Consider the following 20829-nt stretch of genomic DNA (forward strand, 5'->3'; position numbering starts at 1 on the left):
ATATTAGATTAGCTTTCTTATAGTGTACAGTTTTAACAGTTGTGAGGTATATATATCACGGATACCTTAATAGTAAAGCACTTTAACTTTTAGTAATAGGCCTTTTAAAAAATAAAATGAATTCCAGGTAGTATCTATGATGTGATTGTCACACATTCATGTTGATGTTCTTTCTTGGGTGAGAAAGCAGTGACAGGAATAATCCCAGGAGTAACAGCCCTTCCCGTGCGCGCCACCCCCTGCCAATGCACTTTGCTCTATTACCTTCTCCACTTTGCTCCAGGATACTTAGAATGTAAAGTGAATAATTAAGCTTCAAAATGGTATTGACCCTTAGGAAAGGAATACAAATTGTCTCAACTGGATATTAGCTTAATTTTTTCATCTTGATGAATTTTACAAAGTTTAAAGCTCTGTTCAAGGCTTTAAAAGTCACACCATGAATATAGAGTGAAAATCTATTACAGATTGTCCCTTGGGGGAATTTGTTTCAGGACCCTACTGAAATCAAAATTTGCAGATGCTCAAGTCCCTAATGGCATCTGTACCATATAACCTATGTACAGCCTCCTGTATACTTCACATCACCTCCACATTACTGATAATACCAAATAAAATGTAAATGCCATGTAAACATGCTGCCCATGTGCCAAATTCAGGTTTTGCTTTTTGAAACTTAGTGAAAAAAAATTTTTTCCCCTGCGTGTTTTTGTCCCGTGGTTAGTTAAATCCATGGATGCAAAACCTGTGGACTGGAGGGCTGACTGTAGTAGACATATTTGGGACACAAGAAACCTACCTTCAAAAGAAATCCATAGACTTTTATTTTTTACATTGGCTAGTTAACAAATTTGAATTTTTTCTTTAATAAACTTTGAATTTTGACATCACTAAATGAATGATGAGTTCATTTTATTCAGAATAAAGGCTGATTTAATTACAGTAATTCTGGAAAAAATGGTAGGAACTATTTCTAAGTTAAATTTCTGATCAGGAAGTTGGTAAATTTATTGTGTAAAATTTTTTTAAATTATTTATAATTATTTTTTGGCTGCATTGCATGGCATGTGGGATCTTAGTTCCCCGGTCAGGGATTGAACCTGTGCCCCCTGCATTGGGAGTGTGGAGTCTTAGCCATTGGACCACCACCATATTGTGTAAAATTTAGAACATAGAGAACAGGTTGGCACCTGTTACCAACCATTAAGAAACCATTAGAATTTCATTTTGTTTTTCAAAATGAGCAAGGCAAAACTAAATATGGATTTATATAATATTAAGTCTTTTTTTTTTCTTCTCAGTGTGAACATTTCTCTGTTTTTTATAAAAATGCAAAATTGCTGGACTGGATTCCATCATAGATACACTGCAATTTGTCTATTATTTGGCATCATCTGTGTTCATTTAATCCTTACTCATAAATTTTTGATACATCAGTGGCTTAAAATAAAGCTAACAATCAGTGTTTCTGCAAAGTTTATAAATCAAGTTTTTGTAGAAATTAGAGTGTATTTAAATTATGCCCGGAGGATCTGGGTCTTACACAAAAATAATCCCCATCCTAACCCTCCATCCCCCCCAAAAAACCCTGTAATTTTATTATAAATATATTAAAATAGTCATCAGTTAATTTTTCTCTTGATAAAATTAGATTTAAAATATATATTTTAAAATCTGAAACAGGTACATCTGTTTCCCATTTATTTAAAACAATTTGATTTTAGGGGTGTTCCCCTCCCCCCACATCTTACGTCATTCCTGACTGTGATCTTTTGTTTTCCAGAATAACAGCTATCCACCAATGTCAGATCCATACATGCCTAGTTACTATGCTCCATCCATTGGATTTCCATATTCTCTTGGGGAAGCAGCATGGTCCACAGCTGGAGACCAGCCTATGCCATATCTGACAACCTATGGACAGATGAGTAATGGAGAGCATCATTATATACCAGACGGTGTGTTTAGTCAGCCTGGGGCATTAGGAAATACCCCTCCATTTCTTGGTCAACATGGATTTAACTTTTTTCCTGGTAATGCTGATTTCTCTACATGGGGGACAAGTGGATCTCAGGGACAATCAACACAAAGTTCTGCTTATAGTAGCAGTTACGGCTATCCACCTAGTTCTCTTGGGAGAGCTATTACTGATGGACAGGCTGGATTTGGCAATGATACTTTGAGCAAGGTGCCTGGCATTAGCAGTATCGAGCAAGGCATGACCGGACTGAAAATTGGTGGTGATCTGACTGCTGCAGTGACGAAAACTGTAGGAACAGCATTGAGCAGCAGTGGTATGACCAGCATCGCAACCAATAGTGTGCCCCCGGTTAGCAGTGCGGCACCGAAACCCACTTCCTGGGCTGCCATTGCCAGAAAGCCCGCCAAACCTCAACCGAAACTTAAACCCAAGGGCAATGTGGGAATCGGGGGTTCCGCTGTGCCGCCACCTCCTATAAAACACAACATGAATATTGGAACTTGGGATGAAAAGGGGTCAGTGGTAAAGGCTCCACCAACCCAACCAGTTCTGCCTCCTCAGACTATAATCCAGCAGCCTCAGCCATTAATTCAGCCACCACCCCTGGTGCAGAGCCAACTGCCTCAACCGCAGCCTCAGCCGCCACAAGCGCAGCAGCCACAAGGACCTCAGCCACAGGCCCAGCCTCACCAAGTGCAGCCCCCGCAGCCGCAGCTGCAGAACCGCTGGGTGGCGCCCCGTAACAGGGGGGCCGGCTTCAACCAGAACAATGGAGCGGGCAGTGAAAACTTTGGTCTAGGTGTCGTTCCTGTCAGCGCTTCCCCGTCGAGTGTGGAGGTGCATCCCGTGTTGGAAAAGCTAAAGGCCATAAACAACTACAATCCCAAAGACTTTGACTGGAACCTGAAGAACGGACGTGTGTTTATAATTAAGAGCTATTCTGAGGACGACATACACCGTTCCATTAAGTACTCTATCTGGTGTAGTACTGAGCATGGGAATAAGCGTTTGGATGCGGCTTACCGTTCCCTGAATGGGAAAGGCCCACTCTATTTGCTCTTCAGTGTGAATGGCAGTGGACACTTCTGTGGAGTGGCTGAGATGAAGTCTGTTGTGGACTATAATGCGTATGCTGGAGTCTGGTCTCAGGATAAGTGGAAGGGCAAATTTGAAGTTAAATGGATCTTTGTCAAAGATGTCCCCAATAACCAATTACGGCATATTCGCTTAGAAAATAATGACAACAAACCAGTTACCAATTCAAGGGACACTCAAGAGGTACCCCTAGAAAAAGCTAAGCAAGTGCTTAAAATAATTGCTACTTTCAAGCATACCACCTCAATCTTTGATGACTTTGCACATTATGAAAAGCGTCAAGAAGAGGAGGAAGCCATGCGTAGGGTAAGAGTACAGTAATTTTTGTGTGTAGGGTCTTTTCATTGGGGCGGTATGTATGGACGGATAGTCTTTAATGCCTTGTGGTGTTATATTCTGAGTTTAAGAACATTACCCTGAAGGAAACTGACCACTTAGCTTATGGAACAGAACTCTGCAAACATCCTTGAAGGCCTGGGATGCCTTCCCAAGGGCAACCTTTACTCTGAATTTGCCTCCTGCCTATTCTTCATACTTCTCAGATGATAAAGGTCTTTGAGTCCTGTTCATCAGAGCTCCGAGATCTGCATTCGTTATTAAGAACTGGCTAAGGATTCTAGTCACTGATCTTTTAACTTTAATTTTATGGGAATATGTATTTGGAGTTTGAGACAAACAGCTTTTAAATGTTTGAATGTTACTGATTTTGTGTTTATGGTTAATAGATATTTTCCCTTAATATTCCTGAGGCATATTTATAATTTGTGCACTTACAGCATTTGTACAGAATATATTGAATAGTGAGGATCTGACTTTAGCAAGACAGCTTAGAACTGAGAGGAAGTGGACTTAGATGTAAACTGCAGAATTCGATTTCTGATTCTGTTATTTGCCCTCTGTGAGACTTTAAGGGAGACTGACCCTGAAGTTAAACACTGTTTACACTTGCCTCAGGTTGGCCAGGGTTTGATCACAGAGCGGGACGGGCTGAGGAATGTTTTCTGTTCCAAACTACAAAAGTAAATTGCAGAGTTCTGTTTTTAGGAGGAGAAGAGAATGGATGGAGTAGGCAACTGGCAGATTTTTCCATTCATAATACATTTAAATTTCTAGTAAAGCAGAGCTCATTAGAAGCTTCTCCAGTAAATTAAGTTGGTTACGATGGAAAGCTTCTATGTAGAAATGAAGATAAAGCAGGAACTTCCACTTGTTCTGTAAAACATCAGTTGTTTGTTTCTGTGCGAACCTAAGTATCTTGTGGCTTCTTAGTCTGTACAGAAGAGGAAACTGTTTCAAGTACAGTCCTCACTGCTCAATAATGTTGGAAATAATGATCCTAAGGCAGTAGATTCCAAAACTTACGCCATACAAATATCAGTTAAGGTGCTTCCTGATACCGCAGCTTCTTGAATCCCACTCTAGGAGAATCTGATACATTTGATCAGGGGCCTGGTGTGCAAGCATCTTGGGTGATTCTGGTGCTAGTGATCACTGTGCTGAATTTTGAATACAATTCAGCACGGTACAACTGACTGTGAAAAGCACTGCTCAGCCTTACCAATGAATTGCTGAATATCCTTGAGTTTTCTCCAGGTTAAATGTGGGAAGTGAGGGAAAAAGAGGATCAAAAGTAGCTTTTTTGAGCTCAGCAGTTGAGCCAGTGGCCCCACTGTAAGCACCTTTACAGAGAGTGAATCAGAAGTGTTTGTGCTTTTCTTCCTCCCACCAGTAAGGATAGGTCACCCTTGTACATATTCTCACATTTCTTCTCTACCCAATTTGAAAATTTATCCTAGTTTTATTTATAATTGTGTCAAAAATTATTTATGTTTTAAAATCATATATACAACAAAGACTTAAACTTAAAATTTTTGCATTTAAATTGTTTCATGGCTTACTGCCAGTCTTTTTATAACATGTCTAAACCCACCTTTGACATTTTAATTTTGAATCTAACTTGTTACCATCATCAGTTTTTTTTTTTAAAGGAAGAGTAATTTGGTAATTATTAAGCGCTTCTAGATCCAAAAAATGCCTTTCTTTGGCCATGATATGTGAGCAACTGTTTTATCTGGATATAGAATTCTTGGGTCACAGTCTTTTCATTCAGGCTTTGTTTTATAGTTTTCTATTTATAGTGTATTATTTATAGTTTTATATTATGGAGAAGTCTGAGACCAGCCTAAATTTTCTTTCTTTGGAAATATCTGTTTCTCTATGTGTGCACAAAATTTATTCTTGCAGTGTGAACATGTGTGTGGAATGTGTGCAATGTGGGTCTCTCATAATTTTCCTTATTCCTTCATTTATAGGCCAAGTTTCTTTTATTCTCCTTAGTAATGTCAAAAAATAATACTGAATCTTGGTCCTTCCGTGCCATTGGTTCTTATCTTTATTATTGTTCTTTGCATTTGGAGAATTTCTCAGAATTGAACTTCCATGTCATGGATTTGACTGTTTGTTGACTCTGTAATTTGTAAGGCTTTCTGTTCCTCACAGACAGCAGTAGTTGGCTTACATTATCACATCCATGTCTCCTTTTATACCTGTTGTTTTCTTACCTGAATCCCTTGTTTCAGAGTCCATCTTGATTTTATTGAGCACAAAGATGACTATTGAAAGCTTATTTCTACTTCCTGTAATTATCATCTTTAGAAACTCCTTCCTCTTCCATAGCTTCTTTACCTTTCTCATTTTAAAAATTAAACTACAGTAAAGTTGAAAAATACCTTTTGCTGCCTCTTTCTAGTCAAGTGCTCCCTTCTGCCTTCTAGTAAGTAATTCTCTGATCTTTTCTCTGTCTCCGTAAGGCATTTTCCATAATTTCACATAAATGAAATTACAGTATGTGAACTTTAACACTGGAGTCTTTTACTCAGCACTGTATCTTCGGAATTTATGTCTTGCCAGTCAGTTCTTTGTTCCTTTTAATTACTACCATTCCATTGTATGGATTTACCACAGTTCATTAACCAATCATTCTTTGAAGGACATCTGGTTGCTTTCAGATTTGGAAAATGTAAAGCTTCTATAAATGTTTGTGTTGTATATATCCTTAACAAAATTTTAAAAAGTCTTACAGTGAAGGTCGCTTTTTGGGGGTGTACAGTTCTGTGAATTGTAACACATTTGTAGATTTGTGTAACTACCGCAGCCAGGTTATAGTATCCCCCCAGATTATCTTTTTCTGCCCTCTTTGTCTTTTATCTTTCCCCGGTGTCTATCTGAATTCATTGTAGTTTTGTTAGTGTCTTTGTGAGTGTGTGTTTGTGAAAAAAATATTTTCAGACTGGCTTTTTTTTCTTTCCTGTCATTAAACCAGACAGAGATCATCTGGATCAGGTATTTGCCCTGAAATAGGTTTGTTTTTGTGTGGTGCTTTAGTGCTTATGTTAGTTGCATATTGTCTTTCCATTGCAGATGTGGAGATGAGAGAGCCATGATGTATTGAGTTGGCCAAAACATTTGTTTGGGTTTTTCCAGAAGATGCGATAGGAAAACCTGAAAAAACTTTTTGGCCAATCCAATATGTTGATGTTACAAGTTAAGGGATTCATCAGCGAGGGGTAGGAAGGGAGAGCCAGTGCACTGGCCATGCTAGTAGGTAAAACTTGACTCTCCTTAGACTTTGAAAGGACCACGTCAGGAAGTCATTTCCCCCGCTGATTAACTGTTTGGCATTTGGGATATCATGTGTCCTTGCCATTTTTTCCCTGGTACTGTTCCTCATTTGTGTATTTCCTCTTAGATATGCTTGTGTTTGCACTCTAGCTTTCCAGCAAAAATTGCTTTCAAATACTCTGGGCATCCTGGTGATGAAGGATGTGTTCCTAAGTTCTTAAAGTAAGTAATACTTTAAAGAAACTAAAAAGACATGCTAGAAACTGGTAGGAATTTAACATAACTGACCAAAGACAGTTATATATAAAGAACTCCTGTGAATTAGTTTAAGAAAAAAATAGTCCCATACAGAAATGGGCAAAAGATAGGATAGTCATTTTATGAGAGAGGAAACAAGTAAGACTAATAAGTATAAAAATGTATTCAGTCTTAATTCAGGAAATGAATTGAGTTAATTCAAGACTATAATGAGAAAATATTTTATATGTATTCATTTGGCAAAATTAAGAAACTTGATAATAGCAAGTATTGGAGGGAATGTATACCAACAAAATGTCTTATGTGTTTGCAGATAGGAGTATTAAATTGATATAGCAGGTAGTTGGGGTAGGTAGTTTTGCATTTTCTTAACAAAGCTGAACATTTCAGTACCTTACAATTCAGCAGTTCTCCAGGATATGTACCTAAGAAAAACTTCCCACATACCCCAGATACATACAAGAATGTTCTTAGGAGTGTAGTTGACAGTAGTAAATAGCAGGAAACAACCTAAATGTCATCAGCAGGAAAAATGCTTGCCTGATAGGGGCTTTTTGAGAGTACATTTCATACAAAGTGGCTATTTTCTAAGAATAAAGTTATTCTCTTAGTAACCATGATATTCTTTCAGTTGGTCCACAGTGTCATTTTAAGTGTTTTGGGGTTTTTTAGCTCTCTCTCTCTCTTTTTTTTTTTTTTTTTTTTGTAGTATAGGATCTAGGTTAAGATTGGAACAACCCAAGCAGTTTTGAATAATAAGAACTATTTTATAACATTTATGCTAACATGACTTCAAATCTTTGCCTTCTCCAAGTTTGAGAAACTTTTTTCCTGTACTTTCTTTCTTTTCTTTTTTTTTTTTTTCAGGCAGAGAAAGATTTGTTATAAGAAGAAAGAAAGTGACTGGCTTTAGAGAGAAACCAGTGCTCACCCTTTACAGCCAACCCTCCTTAGTTTATCTTTAGCCCACAGCTGGGGTCTTGTGATCATGGGTCTCAGGGGCAGGTTTTCCTGTACTTTGTAATAGGACTTTTGTAATTTAAAATTTTACATTGAGTTTTGTGGTTACTGTAATTTCCTTTCTTTTCTTACTGTGTTTATGTTTTTCTTTAAGTTGTTGAGCCGACTTGTGGTAACAGACAAGAAGTGTAAAGAACTAATTTCATCTTGTCATTGCTAGAGGTTTTTTTTTATTGACTAATTTTTTTCTTCCCCTTCTGGTTATTTTGGCAGTGGAGGAATTCCCCACCTTTCTTTGCCAGCACAGCACCCTATGGAGGAGCCAATCACACATAGCCTGTTGGGTTATATAAAACTTGGAAAGTTCTGGTTATATAAAACTTGGAAAGTCAGGTTTTCTCTTTTATAGTGAAAGAGTAGTTGTGAAGCTTAAAGCTAAAGGAAAAATTTATGCCAGTGTCATTGTAGTATTTGTATAGTTCTTCATTCTTAGATTTGAACACACACTTTTTATATATTTGATTAAAATCAAGCTTGACAAGAAAAAAAAAAAAAGGCAAGACGGATCCTCTAAAAGAAACGGGTAATTCAGAGAGCAGAAAGTAATTTATAAAACAAAAGTTGATTTGTTAACATTCATATGTAAAAAGAAGAAAACCAGAAAATGTTCTTGGAAATGAAAAACACTTATCAAAAATTTTTTTAGAAGTCTTCTTAAGCAAGTGGATTAATACAGTGTTAATGTTTTAGTTCTGAAATTTTAAATCAAAGAAATTTCCAAATGTGGAGCAACAGTGATGAAAAATAGAAGGAGTGGAAGACATGGTGGAAAGGAGATCTACTGCCTCTAAAGGAGAAAAGCAGTCAGAGGGCAGAGTGATTAAAGAGAGCTTAATTTCAAAAGAAAAAAAGGTAAAGAGACAAGCTTTCTGAACAAAAGACAGATTTATGCCTGCTACCTATAAGCTACAAAGGAAGGAGAGTCAGACTGCTATCAGAATTCTCTCATGTACAACTCTGGACACATACACGAATTCTGATTTTGTTGTGTAGAGGAATGGGGCATAAAATCAGGCTCTTGAAGATGAGTGTTAAATTATATCTGAGGGACGAGTGCAAAATAAAATTTTTAGGTGTACAAGACCTTAGCTACATATCCTTGAAAAACTTGAAGAGGTATTTCAGCAGAATGAAAAAGGAATTCAAGAAGGATGACAGTTGCTAGCTGGTTACATTAGAACAAATATCCCTCTGTAGAGACTATGCGTTTTGAGTCAGACAGTCTTCATTGTACAGAGTGAATCTCAGGGCTGTAAGCATCTGCCTGCTCTGTCTGTTAAATGGCATCGTGGTCTTTGAAGCCTGACAGAGACATGAGCCCTTGGTTGGGATGCCCTGAGCACTCTTGGTTGGCGTTGCTCTATGATTCTAGGATTCTTTGCGGAATCCTTAGCGTCTAATGCTTGGCCTATAGTAGGCAAAGTCAAGGATGGTCACTGGAACTAAAATAGAGTGAGCCCTGTTGTAGAGAAGAAGAGAATATAGCTAAATTGCTCATCATATACAATAGGAGGGCTTCCTTCATAGCCCAGTCAGTAAAGAATCTGCTTGCTGTGCAGGAGACCTGGCTTCAATTCCTGGGTCAGGAAGATCCCCTGGAGAAGGAAATGGCAACCCACTCCACTATTCTTGCCTAGGGAATCCCATGGACAGAGGAGCCTGGCAAGCTACAGTCCATGGGGTCACAAGAGTCGGATATGACTTAGCGACTAAACCACCAAGTGTCTGAACTGGCAAATCAAGAATGTATGTATTAGTATGCCAGTTACAGTTACAGTGGTACCCTGTCAGAGGAAGTTAAAATAGAAAGGACTTGAGGAGGGTAGGGGAGCATTACTTTCTTTAACTTGCAATTGTGTGTGTGACTTCTAACGATAAAGCCAGTGTGATTACAAAATAAAGAAAAAAAAAAACTGCTGATGTCTGGAGTATGTTTGTCCAGTATAAATTTGAGTCTACATAGCCATCTTAACTATTTAGGTAACGTTTTACTGAAATTTTTACTTTGTTATAATGACTGCATCATTTAACTTCTTCTATATTCTTTCATTCTTTTAAGTCCTTATTGATCAGTAAACAGACTGAGGTGAGATTTTTAGTTTAATAGCTTTTTAAATTCCATATAAGAATAATTAGTGTATTTGAGTACCTATAACTTTGGGGTGCACTTCTAAAATATGATACTCTTTCCTTAGAAAGAGATGAAGCCCTGCAGCTTAAACTGAAACAAGCAAGACATAATTGTAATAAAATCCCTATTAAATAGTTTCGATTTCCAGAAGTCTTGTATATTTTAGTCATTTATGCTATTTTATATTGTTGAGTATTTCCAAAGAGTAAGTTTTAGTCCCTGATAGAAGTTTTTTCACAGTTGGAGCAATTTTGATTCTGAGATGAGATGATGTTAGGTCTGTCTCAGAGTAATCAAGTTTGTGTTGATACAGAAGAAATTACTTGAGCAGTAGGTATATCTTTGTCAACAGTAAACATTTTCCTGACAGTTCTGTACTTCTTTTTCTCAAGTGGAACATTTAGTTTAATGTTTTCTCATTGTCAGATTATAGTTGTTAACTGTTGTATGGTTGAAGTTGTCTGTTTAGTGAGTTCATTATGGTGAACAGAAGCAAACTCAGTGTATAAAATCCCACTTTTCATTTGATCCTCACTGTAAAAGACTTCTCTGGAAGATAGGTTTTGGCCCAGGGTGTATCACACTTGATAGAATAAGCTTAACTGCATATTTAAGTGAGTAATTCTATGTTAAGACATTGAGTGGTTTTCTGAATAGTCAAGATGATTCCATTTTTATTGTAGTAATACAATATTCTATTCTGAGCTTGGTAAATAACATATCTATTATGGTGTGAACAATCATCCTTAAAGTGAATGGTATTTCAACTGTTTCTTTTTCTTCAGCAGCAAATGCATGATTACAGTCAACCCTCCATGTCCACAGATAAGAACCTGTCAATATGGAACCCATGGATACAGAGGGCCAGCTACTGTGAGGGCCTTGAGCGACCTTGGATTTTGATATCCACGGGGGTACTGGAACCACCTCCCTGCAGCACATAAAGTAAAAGACCTAGGATGTAAAAGAGCTACACGTGAACAGTGAATGACATTCTAGAGTATAATAAGTTTATTATTTTCATTTTATCATAGTCCAAAACCTCACTCCAAAATAGGGTTGCATATTGATTCCTCTGTGTGTTTTTAAGAACTTGTTACTGGGTCCCAGATAAGTTCCCCCTGCACCCCTCCCCGCACCAGAACACTAACGTGTATCTTGTGCTAGTCATCCTTTATCACCATATATTTAGACCCTATGTGTTCTTTTCTTAACTGTTCCCTTATTCATTCAACAGATAAATATTAAAAGTTTACCAGTAAGCCACTTCAGGTAAATAGCCCTTGCTTTGTAGAACTTAAGAGTTTTGGGGAGAGACAAAATATAATGGTAAAATTTTGTAGTTTTCACTGTTGAAAACTTCATGTCACTTACAGAATTGTTTTGTTAAGTATTTTATATTTTTTTCTGCCATTATAATTTGTATTTTCAGTCTTCCCAGTTTTTTGCTACAAGCTTATAGAGGTGTCTTATATTGTGTGACCTTGCTAAATTCACATATTAATTCTAGTAGTTATTCCTGCCTAACCATCTGCCAGTAGAGACCATTTTATTTCTCTTTGATTTTTATGCTTTTTTCTTAAAGTTTATTACTTATATAGCATTATTTAAACCTAAAGATAATTAAAAGGAATTAAGTCATTTACCTGTAATGTTTAGGTGATGACCCCTCTGAGGACACTGAAGAAAATTTTTGTTTTCAGCTCTCTCCTGCCCTTAAGGGTAGGGGAGTTCTTAGCTCATCTGTTAAGCTGTGTCAAAAAGACATGGGCTGGCGAGTAAACTTCTCCCAGAGTTCATCTCCACAGGCTGAATTCTAGGTGTTGGTCTTGAGATCTCCGGTACCTTTGCTGAAATCTGGGTGGGGAAGAAGTCGTCAGATATCTGCATCTGCTTGGTTGAGACCTAGCCCTCTTCCTGGAGAAGAGAGGGAGGAGGGATTTTTCTGCAGGCTGTTGTTGCTTTATTTTTGAATTGTCAGTCGTTACTAAAAGTAAAAATTGAGTTCTGTGAACCACTTTGGAAAGTTTGTATCCTAAAGATGTCTGAAGTGCTGTCTGCTGAAACAGCACTAGAGGCTTCATCCTTTCCCAGGTCTTCTGGGCCTTGGCTCCTTTGTGTAATTCAGGTTTCCTATCCCCCTGTGTTACTTCATACAACCCACTGGGGCATGCAGTTAAGACCTCAGCTGTGTCATATGTACCTGGTTTTAAAACAACACTAAAAGTTATATCACTGATAGATAGCTCATTATTTCTTAGTCTCATGTTTTTAGTGGCCTGTTACTAATAGCATATCCAGAGATTTCTCATATTCAAATGTTTATTTACTACTGACAGTATCAAGCACTGTTCTAAATCTTATGATATAAATGTGGGGTACTTGAGGGTTTTTGCCTAAAACAGAGGTGTTGATGACCTTTTGACTTCAGGAGGAATTGAATTTTGTTGAAGGATGTTATACCATGCTGAGGACTTGGAAATTTGTATACTCACACTGCACCTTTCCTTCTTTCTCTAGACTCATGTATCTAATTGCCGGGGTAACATCTTCACTTAGTTGTTTCATAAGCATCTTAAATCCAATATGGCTTCTGTTTCTTTGCCTGCCCCAGACCTGCTCCCCCTTTGTAGAGGGCCATTGTCCTTCCAGAATAATTTGATATTTCTCTTTCACACTCCATATCTAACCAGTCTGTTGGTCAGTCTTGTTGGCTCTGTTTTCAGAATATATCCTGAATCCAAGCACTTCTCACTAGTCCTGCACCCTTCGTTATTAGCATTGCCGTGCTGGAGGATTATTGTGCTGTCCTTACTGCCTTCCTGCACCTACCTGTGCTCCTCTCCACACTTTGTTATCATCAGAACAGCCCATAAGAGATCCTTTTGGGACAAGTGAGACTGGATTCAGTTTTCTCATACTTTTCTGAAGTTAGTATCAAAGTATTACCTCAAAATACATCAAGAAATACTCTCTCTTTTCATTATCTCTAATTCTTGGATAATTAATCAAATGCATTTATGGAACCGTGAATCTGGTAGTTTTTAGTTTGGGATAGATTTTTAATTGTCAGTTAAAGTTCTTTAGTTTTTATAAGTCTCTTCAAGTTTTCTTTTTACTGTTGAGTTTGTTTTGTCATGTTGTATTTAATAAATTATGTTTTTAGCAAGTTGTTGGTATTGTCTCAGACATTTTTGGCACATTGGCATTTGCGACCCTATGGACTGTAGCCTTCCAGGGTCCTCTGTCCATGAGCTTCTCCAGGCAAGAATACTAGAGTCGGTAGCCATGCCCTTCTCCAGGGGATCTTTCCCACCCAGGAGCTGAGCCGGAGTCTCCCATATCACATGCAGATACTTTACTGTCTGAGCCACCAGGGGAGCCTCATATTGGTGTTAATAGTATTTAAAATTTTTTTTAGCTATATCAGTCTTCATATTATTTATGCTTTCTATTTTAAAATGAGTCTTTATAGAGATTTTTCAGTTGTTAGCTTCTTTTACCCCCTCCTCCCAACATCAGTTTTTATTTTTGTTTTCTTGTGCTGTCTTTGCTTTTTGTTTTCTGTTAAATTGTTCTCCTGGGTCTTATATTCTATTTTGGGGGACTTAACTGCTGCTCATTTCCTAACATACCAAGTGGATGATGAGCTCTTTTTTCAACTGAAAAATATATATTTTTTCAAATCAACACTTGTAAATTTCTAAGTGCTATTCAAGGGCTTAGATTTGGTATATTGCACTGGTGTTAAAACTTTGGAATTTTTGTTATGGTCTTTTGGGAGACTTTTAGAAGTGTGTTAGAATTTCCAGCGTGGAAAGATTTTGTTGTTACCTGTTTGCTGTTAAAATTGATGTCAGAAAATGTGATCTGTATGATACTGATTCCTTGGTATTTATTTTCATTTTCTGGTCTAACATATAGTTCCTTTTTGTAATTGTTCATTGTGTACCCTGCTATAATTATTTGGCTCAGTTTTCTGTTTTCTGTATATTCAGTCTTTATTTTCACCAATTTGTCTTCTTTATCAATTACTGAGAGAAATGTGTTTAATTCTACTATAATTAAGAACCTGTCAGATTTTCTTTGTAATTCTGACAACTTTTAATATATGTAAAGTTGTATTTTTTTAATACTGCTATAATTATAAAATGTTTTTCACTCAGTATGTGATTGTTTAACAATGGTTTTTGCCTTTAGAATCCACTATATATATACACATATATATCCACTATATAAGTGTATATATCAATCAAGTATATACAGTTGATTGATTCAGTCTTCATCTGGCTTGTTTTTCACTATTTTTAACTTTTCTGTCTCCTTACGTTTAAGGTTAATTTCTTGTAAATCATTTTTTAATACAAATTTGAGCTCTTTTGTATTTCTGTTGAACCTACATGTTTTGATGGCTTGATTTTAATGTGTATTTCTGCCACTTTATATTTGTGCTTTCTCATTAATCATTTCGTAGGGAAGAATGAACAGTGAGCCATTCGTTACCTCCTGTGTTTTATAATCCAGCTAATTATAGCAGGCTTCACCATTTTGCGTGCAAATCTGTTTTCCTTCAGCTGAGAAATAAACTTCCTTTATGTTTAGGCTGATTTTTTATTTTTTAAAGCTTTAGGTACCTTGTAAAATTAGACTGTAACTTCCTGGTTCCAAATTATTATTACTTTTTTCTAATTTTGGGGGGGTCTCTTTTTCCTTTATGCTGTTGGATTTTTGTTTTTGTTTATCCTTTTGGAAATTAGCTTGCTTTGTGTCTGTTTTCATTTTTGTTTTATTCTTTAATTTCATCATATCCCACTGATACTTATGGGTGCATAAAATAGTTTATTTGTGGTTATTTGTATAGTAGGACATTTATTTGTTAAACTTCCTGTGTTAAATACTGTCATTCAAGTTGTAGAAATATACACAAATGAAGAAGGAAGGGCTTTAGTAACAAAGACCTTTAGGTTGTCTTTAAAATTTTAAATAATTTCCTGATGTCACAGAGGATGGGACATGAATTTTACCATTTTCAAAGTATGCACATATTTATTATGGAATCTGTATTACTCATGAAAAAGGAGTAGTAAAACCAAAAAGAGTCTTAGCATGTATTAGACACAAGTGGCTTTCAAACTGTGTCCTTGGACTGGAAGCATTAGGATCACTGTGAACTTGTTAGAATTGCAGGCTCAAAGATAAGTATTGCAGGTGGATATTTGATTAATAACCATCAGGAAAACATCACTCAGTTTAACTTTTGTTCAAGGGATTTCTGCTTTCTTAAAAGGAATTATTAGTAATAAGTATTAGTATTTATTCAAATGAAGAATTATGCTGAATGTGAGAGTATGATATGGAGAAATTAACACAGAAAGCTTAATTGAATGCAACTTTTAACGCACCTCTTCCTTTCCTCCTGATCCTACCTCAGCCAGTAGTTCTCAGATTGCTTCACAGAACTTACAGTCTGTTTGATACTTAACCATCAAGAACTCATGGAAGGAGCTAGAAATACATTTATTGTAGTAGTCTCACGTAAGCAAAATTCTGTGGGAAGATAGGGCTGTGGAAGGGACCTATAATCTCTTGAACTGGGTCTTTGTGTTTGGAATTGTCTATTTTAAAATGGCTTGTGGTACTCCCACTGAGGTGTGTGTAGGTAATAGTGAATCGTTTTTACCTATTTGAATTAGTATTTGAAGAACTTCTTTATGGACGTGGTTTACTTTCTATGTGCATCTAATTTAAATCCCTAAACAATGATGATGTTTCCTTAAAGGTCTTTGTGTTTTTCTTTCAGGAGAGAAATAGAAACAAACAATAACCCTATGAAGATATCCTGTTAGAATTACAACACTAATGATGTAGACTCTGGAAATGCCTAATAAGTCAAAGAAGACGTTATTAAAGCTTTTTTTCTGCTTAAGGTGACATCTTTGAACTCTAACAACACAGAATTGACTCTTCTTGTAATGGTTTTCATCAACGCGTCTGCCCTTATACTCTCACCAAACACACTTGAGAACTGTAACTCCGTCAAGCACTTTCTGTCCTGAAGCTTTTACCAGTATCTGCTGTCTTTTGTAATTATGCATCCTAGCTAAGGCACAGAAGACTGAATGAATGCAAGGGTTCATTAACTCTGAATTTGTTAAATACTAACAGTTAACCATTAGAAGTGGTTCAATGATGTAAGAGTCACACTGCTTCAACTTTTTCTTTGTTGTAGTTTTTAAATTGTCAATTTTTAGCTATTTGACAGATTAAAAGCAAAAGAATCATGCCATACTTAGTCCTGGAGTTCAAGTCTAAATGTTTATGTGAAAATTATTGTAGTAAACTTTTAATATGGCAAAGCAACCTTAAGCTCTATTTTAGCCAAATGAAACATAATCTGAGATTATATTAGAACATTTCCCTTGTCTTCAAACTGTTTGGTGTAACAGAATATTGATATGCAGCTTGGTGGGTCTCACCAGTTAATGCACATTCTTCTCCCCTCCTTCCCCCAATAATATGTATACTGAAAAATGTGCATTTGTCTGAGGAATTATTTTGTTTGCTACCACTTAATGAATCTCAAAATTTTGAGTAATGTACCTCAGTCTAATCAGACTTTTTATGACCTTTATAACTACATTTAAAACCCTTAATTCCTATTTCTGGGTGTTTGCGAGCCTGATTGCTATCATGAAGTAAAAATTTATTACTCTAGGTATTCACTAGCTAAATAAACATAGTTCTTGTTTAGCAAGCATATATTGTTCCTCAACTCCTTTCTCCGGCTTTTGCGGTGTCCTGGCATCCTTAAAATATTTGAAAATATGGCCTTGATCCATGGATTAAATCAGTATCTAAGTGAATGTGTTGATGTTTTATTGATCAGATCTATATAAATGGGAATACAGCATATATCTGGGTATTCTTATAGTTATCTTTTTAACATCTTATTTTTTTCATTAATGACATATCAACGTTAATTTTGTATCTTGAAACAAATTGATTTTGTATAATTAAACGTGTCAAGCATCTGTATTACCTGATTTGATGGCGTATGGTTATGAAATAATGTACTGCCCCTTATATTACGGTTCCAAAAGGAGAAAGCTATGTAGAAAGATACATTAAGAATGGTAATAGCAATATAGTAGGTTTGAATACCTTGATGTTTCGCATTACTCCACTTATGTTTACATCATGTTTAGAAATGTTTTCATTACTATGGTCTTTGGTCACTTCAACTCAAAAATTTAGTGACAGATATTTCTTTGAGGCTTTCATTTATATGATTTTTTTTTGTACAATATTTTCTTAAAATGTACAAATACTGTATTCAGGTGAAAAAAAATACAGTATTTGTAGATAAATTGTAGTGACTTCACAGTGCTTTGGTAGTCCCAGCATAGTTATCAGTGTTTACTGAAGGGAACATCAAAATATTAATAGTGTATTACAAAAATCAAGACTTTCTTAAAGGAAAATTGCACCTATTTTACCTTTTTCAGAGTAAGCCATGAAATCTTGTAAGATATCTCTTAACTATTTATAATGAAAGTTGGTGTTTGGGTGTAGTCCCCGCAGCAGCCTTCCACGTCCCTTGGGTTATATAGGTGGGACGGGTCAGAGAGGACCATTGTCACTCTGAAGGTCCTGTGGGAGAAAACTGTGCAGGAGTGACCTGTAGAAAGGCTCTGAGTCCTCTGAGCTGCTCTTTTTCTTGGTGCTTTATTAGCAACTCTGAATATTTTTTATAAAACTAGTTGTTACATTATTCACAGATCGAAACTTGTTTAATTTACAGTAGGTTTCTGTGTAAGAAACATCGCAGAACACTCAGCAGGCAGGCTGATTACAATAGCAGACTCAGAAGTGTCACCTGTAATTCTACTCGTGGTGAGGAGTTCCTCCCAGTGCCTTTAACCTGGATTTCTAATATTAAGTGAAATGGGTGCAGCATTCCTTTGGGAAAACAAAAACAAAAGTTTTCAATCGAATTTTTTTTTTCCCCCTCATTTATGTTTTCTTCAGAGTACCTACTTTCTCTCCCTTCTTGGTCTGTCAGTGTGCAGCAGAATATTTTTCCTCTTAAGTGAAAGGATCGCAGGTTGTCTCATTAGCACAAGGAATGGGAGGTTTCTTAACTCCTGGGACCCAGAAGGGTGAGAAATTGGGCTCTTCAACAGGAGACTGACCCGCTGTTTTGAGCAGTCACAGATTGAGACATTATTGGCCCAGTAAACTCCTTGCCTAATGTTTTTCCAAGATCTGGTTTGAATGTTTCTTAATTAAAGTTTATCTTATATGGGTGTTTTATTTTGAAAGGTATTATATAGTTTGTATATTTAACAGTAAGGGGGAAAATGTAACCAAAATTAGTATTCTTTCTCTATACATATTGGTACTTGAAGATTCCTTTCAGAAGAAACCCCAGCCTTTTCCTGAGTTCAGTCCTCGTTTTAACTTAAGTGATCTTTTTAATTCTGAAGCTGTGTTCTTTTTGAATACCATGCATGGGGGTTAAAGCTGATGTTAAAACAGTTTGCAATAAAAAAAAAAAAAAGAATCAGCTTAAGTCATTTAATCATTTCAAGTGCATTCTGCATCCTATAGACATAAGTTTGAGAAATTTAAGAGAATTGTGTTTCATTAAGTTTTGCATATCTTTTGTTATGCCATGTAAATTCCCTTCTTTTTCATATGATTAAAGAAAGGTTATGATAAAATGATTAGTTCATTTACATTCACTTGTAGCAATTACATGAGAATTTGAATTTTGTCGTGTTTGGGTTTGTTCATTCCTGTGAATGATGGTACAGTTAGGTGAGATTTTCTGTTATGGTACCCAAACTCACCATTTGGTCCTCTTAATCTTTGAGGGTTTCAATAAAAATTGTTCACTCACATCTGTGTTCTTTCCATTTTATCTTTATAAATATGCATTGCCTTCCAGAAAATTTTTAACATTTTTGCCAACTCTGTTATGAATTTCCTGATTGACATATTTCTCAAGTACAAGTAGATTATATCACTCGATTCAGTTGGCCATTTGAGATTAAGTAGGGGAATTAAAGAGAAGAGGAAGGCTAACAGTTTATCCTAATCTTTATCCACTCCAGTGTGCTTATTGAATTACATACCATTAATACTAAACTTAGAGCAAAAGAGAAAGAGGCTAATGGGAGGAAGTCTTGGCACCAGCTGTCTAATGTCCATAATCTCCCATTCTTGGGACCAGGGAATGCTTTTTAATAGTGTGTATATTATCCTTTGGGCTGATTACAGTAAGTTTATGGAGGTAAGGGGGTGGTGACTCTGAATGGTGTGTTGGTAATCATCGCTGGGCTCTGTAAAGCACTTGATCAGATGGGGGAAACCAAAGTTTAGTTTTGTGCTGCATACAACAGTTAGCCTGCGATCAGGACATTGTTTCACAGACACCCCAGGTGTCCACACTGGCATCACTGGAAGCTACCTTCTTACTGTTCATCTCCTAAAGAGAAGGTTTGCCTCACTTCAGCAGCTTATATTTGAGGCTACTTGCTTCTGGCTGGGCCTCTTACTGGCTTGGCTTTATCTTTGTGACATTAGATTCAGTAATTCTAGCCTAGGAACTAAAATAATCCTGCAGTTAGAAGTTAAGGGACCTAAGTTGTTTGCTTTGTTAGAACAGTTGACCCATGAACAACACAGGTTTGAACTACATGGGTCCACTTGTACATGGACTTTTTTTAGCAGTAAATAGGAGTGTACTGCACAATTAGGCTGACTCAAGAGTGGACCCAAGAGTCACTAGTACTTGTCATTGTCTGGACTAGTACTAGTCATGGACTAGTATTGGCATTAGTACTTGTCTGGCACTAGAACTTGTCATTTCCTAATCTTGACATGTAATCTTTCCCCATCGCTCTTGGTGCAATAATAGGAGCAGAACTCCCCTGTAAATCACCCACAGATAGGACAGTTTAAATACAGTTTATTTATAAACATTGCACTAAATTCAGAATGTGTCTAGTCCATAACTTGAGTTACTTGTACAACATTGGAACTAATTGTAAATAAAAGTTGTTATAAAATGTAGTGTTCAAGTAACATGTGAGTTCAGACTTCATAGCACTGTGGGATGGGGCTTCCACATCCCATCCTGCTACCCTGGGCCCTTCCAAAGAATACCCCTTATGTAACACTCTCAGAGGTTAGCTGCTGGGATGTCATTTTGAAACATCGTTGGCTACTTCTGACATGTTTGTAACCAGAGTAGAATATTGTATGGAGTAGGATCTTAGAATTGGAAATTGGAAAGTCAGACTTAAATAGTTACTCTTATTTTTCCCTCAGGAAATTTACCCATTTCCTGGATAGGTTGCAATTGCTCTACATTTTACCCTATTAATGTAGAAAATACTGAAATAGAAGCTGCTTTGTAAAATGAAAGATAAGACATTGTATCCAAAGATAAACTATGTTTTACACAATGGTCCCTTTTCCCTTAGTATTAAATTTTAAATATCTATTTCTTTTTGTTATAATGATTATTTTACATACTCAAGTTGATCTGCATTGCAAACATAGTAATTCGCGTACTGTCTGTAGAGGCTTGTAATAGGAAGTGCACACGATTCCTTCTAACTGGTAGACTGACCCTGACCCTGAACAGATCACTGTTGCCAGTGCAGTTGGTAGTTCAGGAGATTGGCATAAAATGCATCTTAGCTTCTTTGCAGTT

General features: G+C 36.6%; 1 protein-coding gene across 9 annotated transcripts in view; it reads left to right on the forward strand.

Moving 5' to 3' along the window:
* The window catches only part of YTHDF3 (YTH N6-methyladenosine RNA binding protein 3), a 32874-nt gene extending 13865 nt beyond the window's left edge, over positions 1–19009 (forward strand). For 4 of the 9 annotated variants that reach the window (XM_040261290.1, XM_040261292.1, XM_040261288.1 and 1 more), the window contains 3 exons: positions 1784–3382; positions 10892–11051; positions 15907–15988. In XM_040261290.1, coding sequence (XP_040117224.1) covers positions 1784–3382; positions 10892–11050 — 1758 coding nt within the window. In that variant the 3' untranslated portion in view covers position 11051; positions 15907–15988. Of the gene's footprint in view, positions 1–1779; positions 3383–10891; positions 11052–15906 lie in introns of those variants that run through there. The other 5 variants (XM_040261295.1, XM_040261294.1, XM_040261293.1 and 2 more) reach the window with 3 other exon arrangements.
* The last annotated feature ends 1820 nt before the right edge of the window (positions 19010–20829 follow it).

The sequence above is a fragment of the Oryx dammah genome, unplaced genomic scaffold, assembly GCF_014754425.2.
Source record: "Oryx dammah isolate SB20612 unplaced genomic scaffold, SCBI_Odam_1.1 HiC_scaffold_19, whole genome shotgun sequence".
NCBI classification, from domain to species: domain Eukaryota; kingdom Metazoa; phylum Chordata; class Mammalia; order Artiodactyla; family Bovidae; genus Oryx; species Oryx dammah.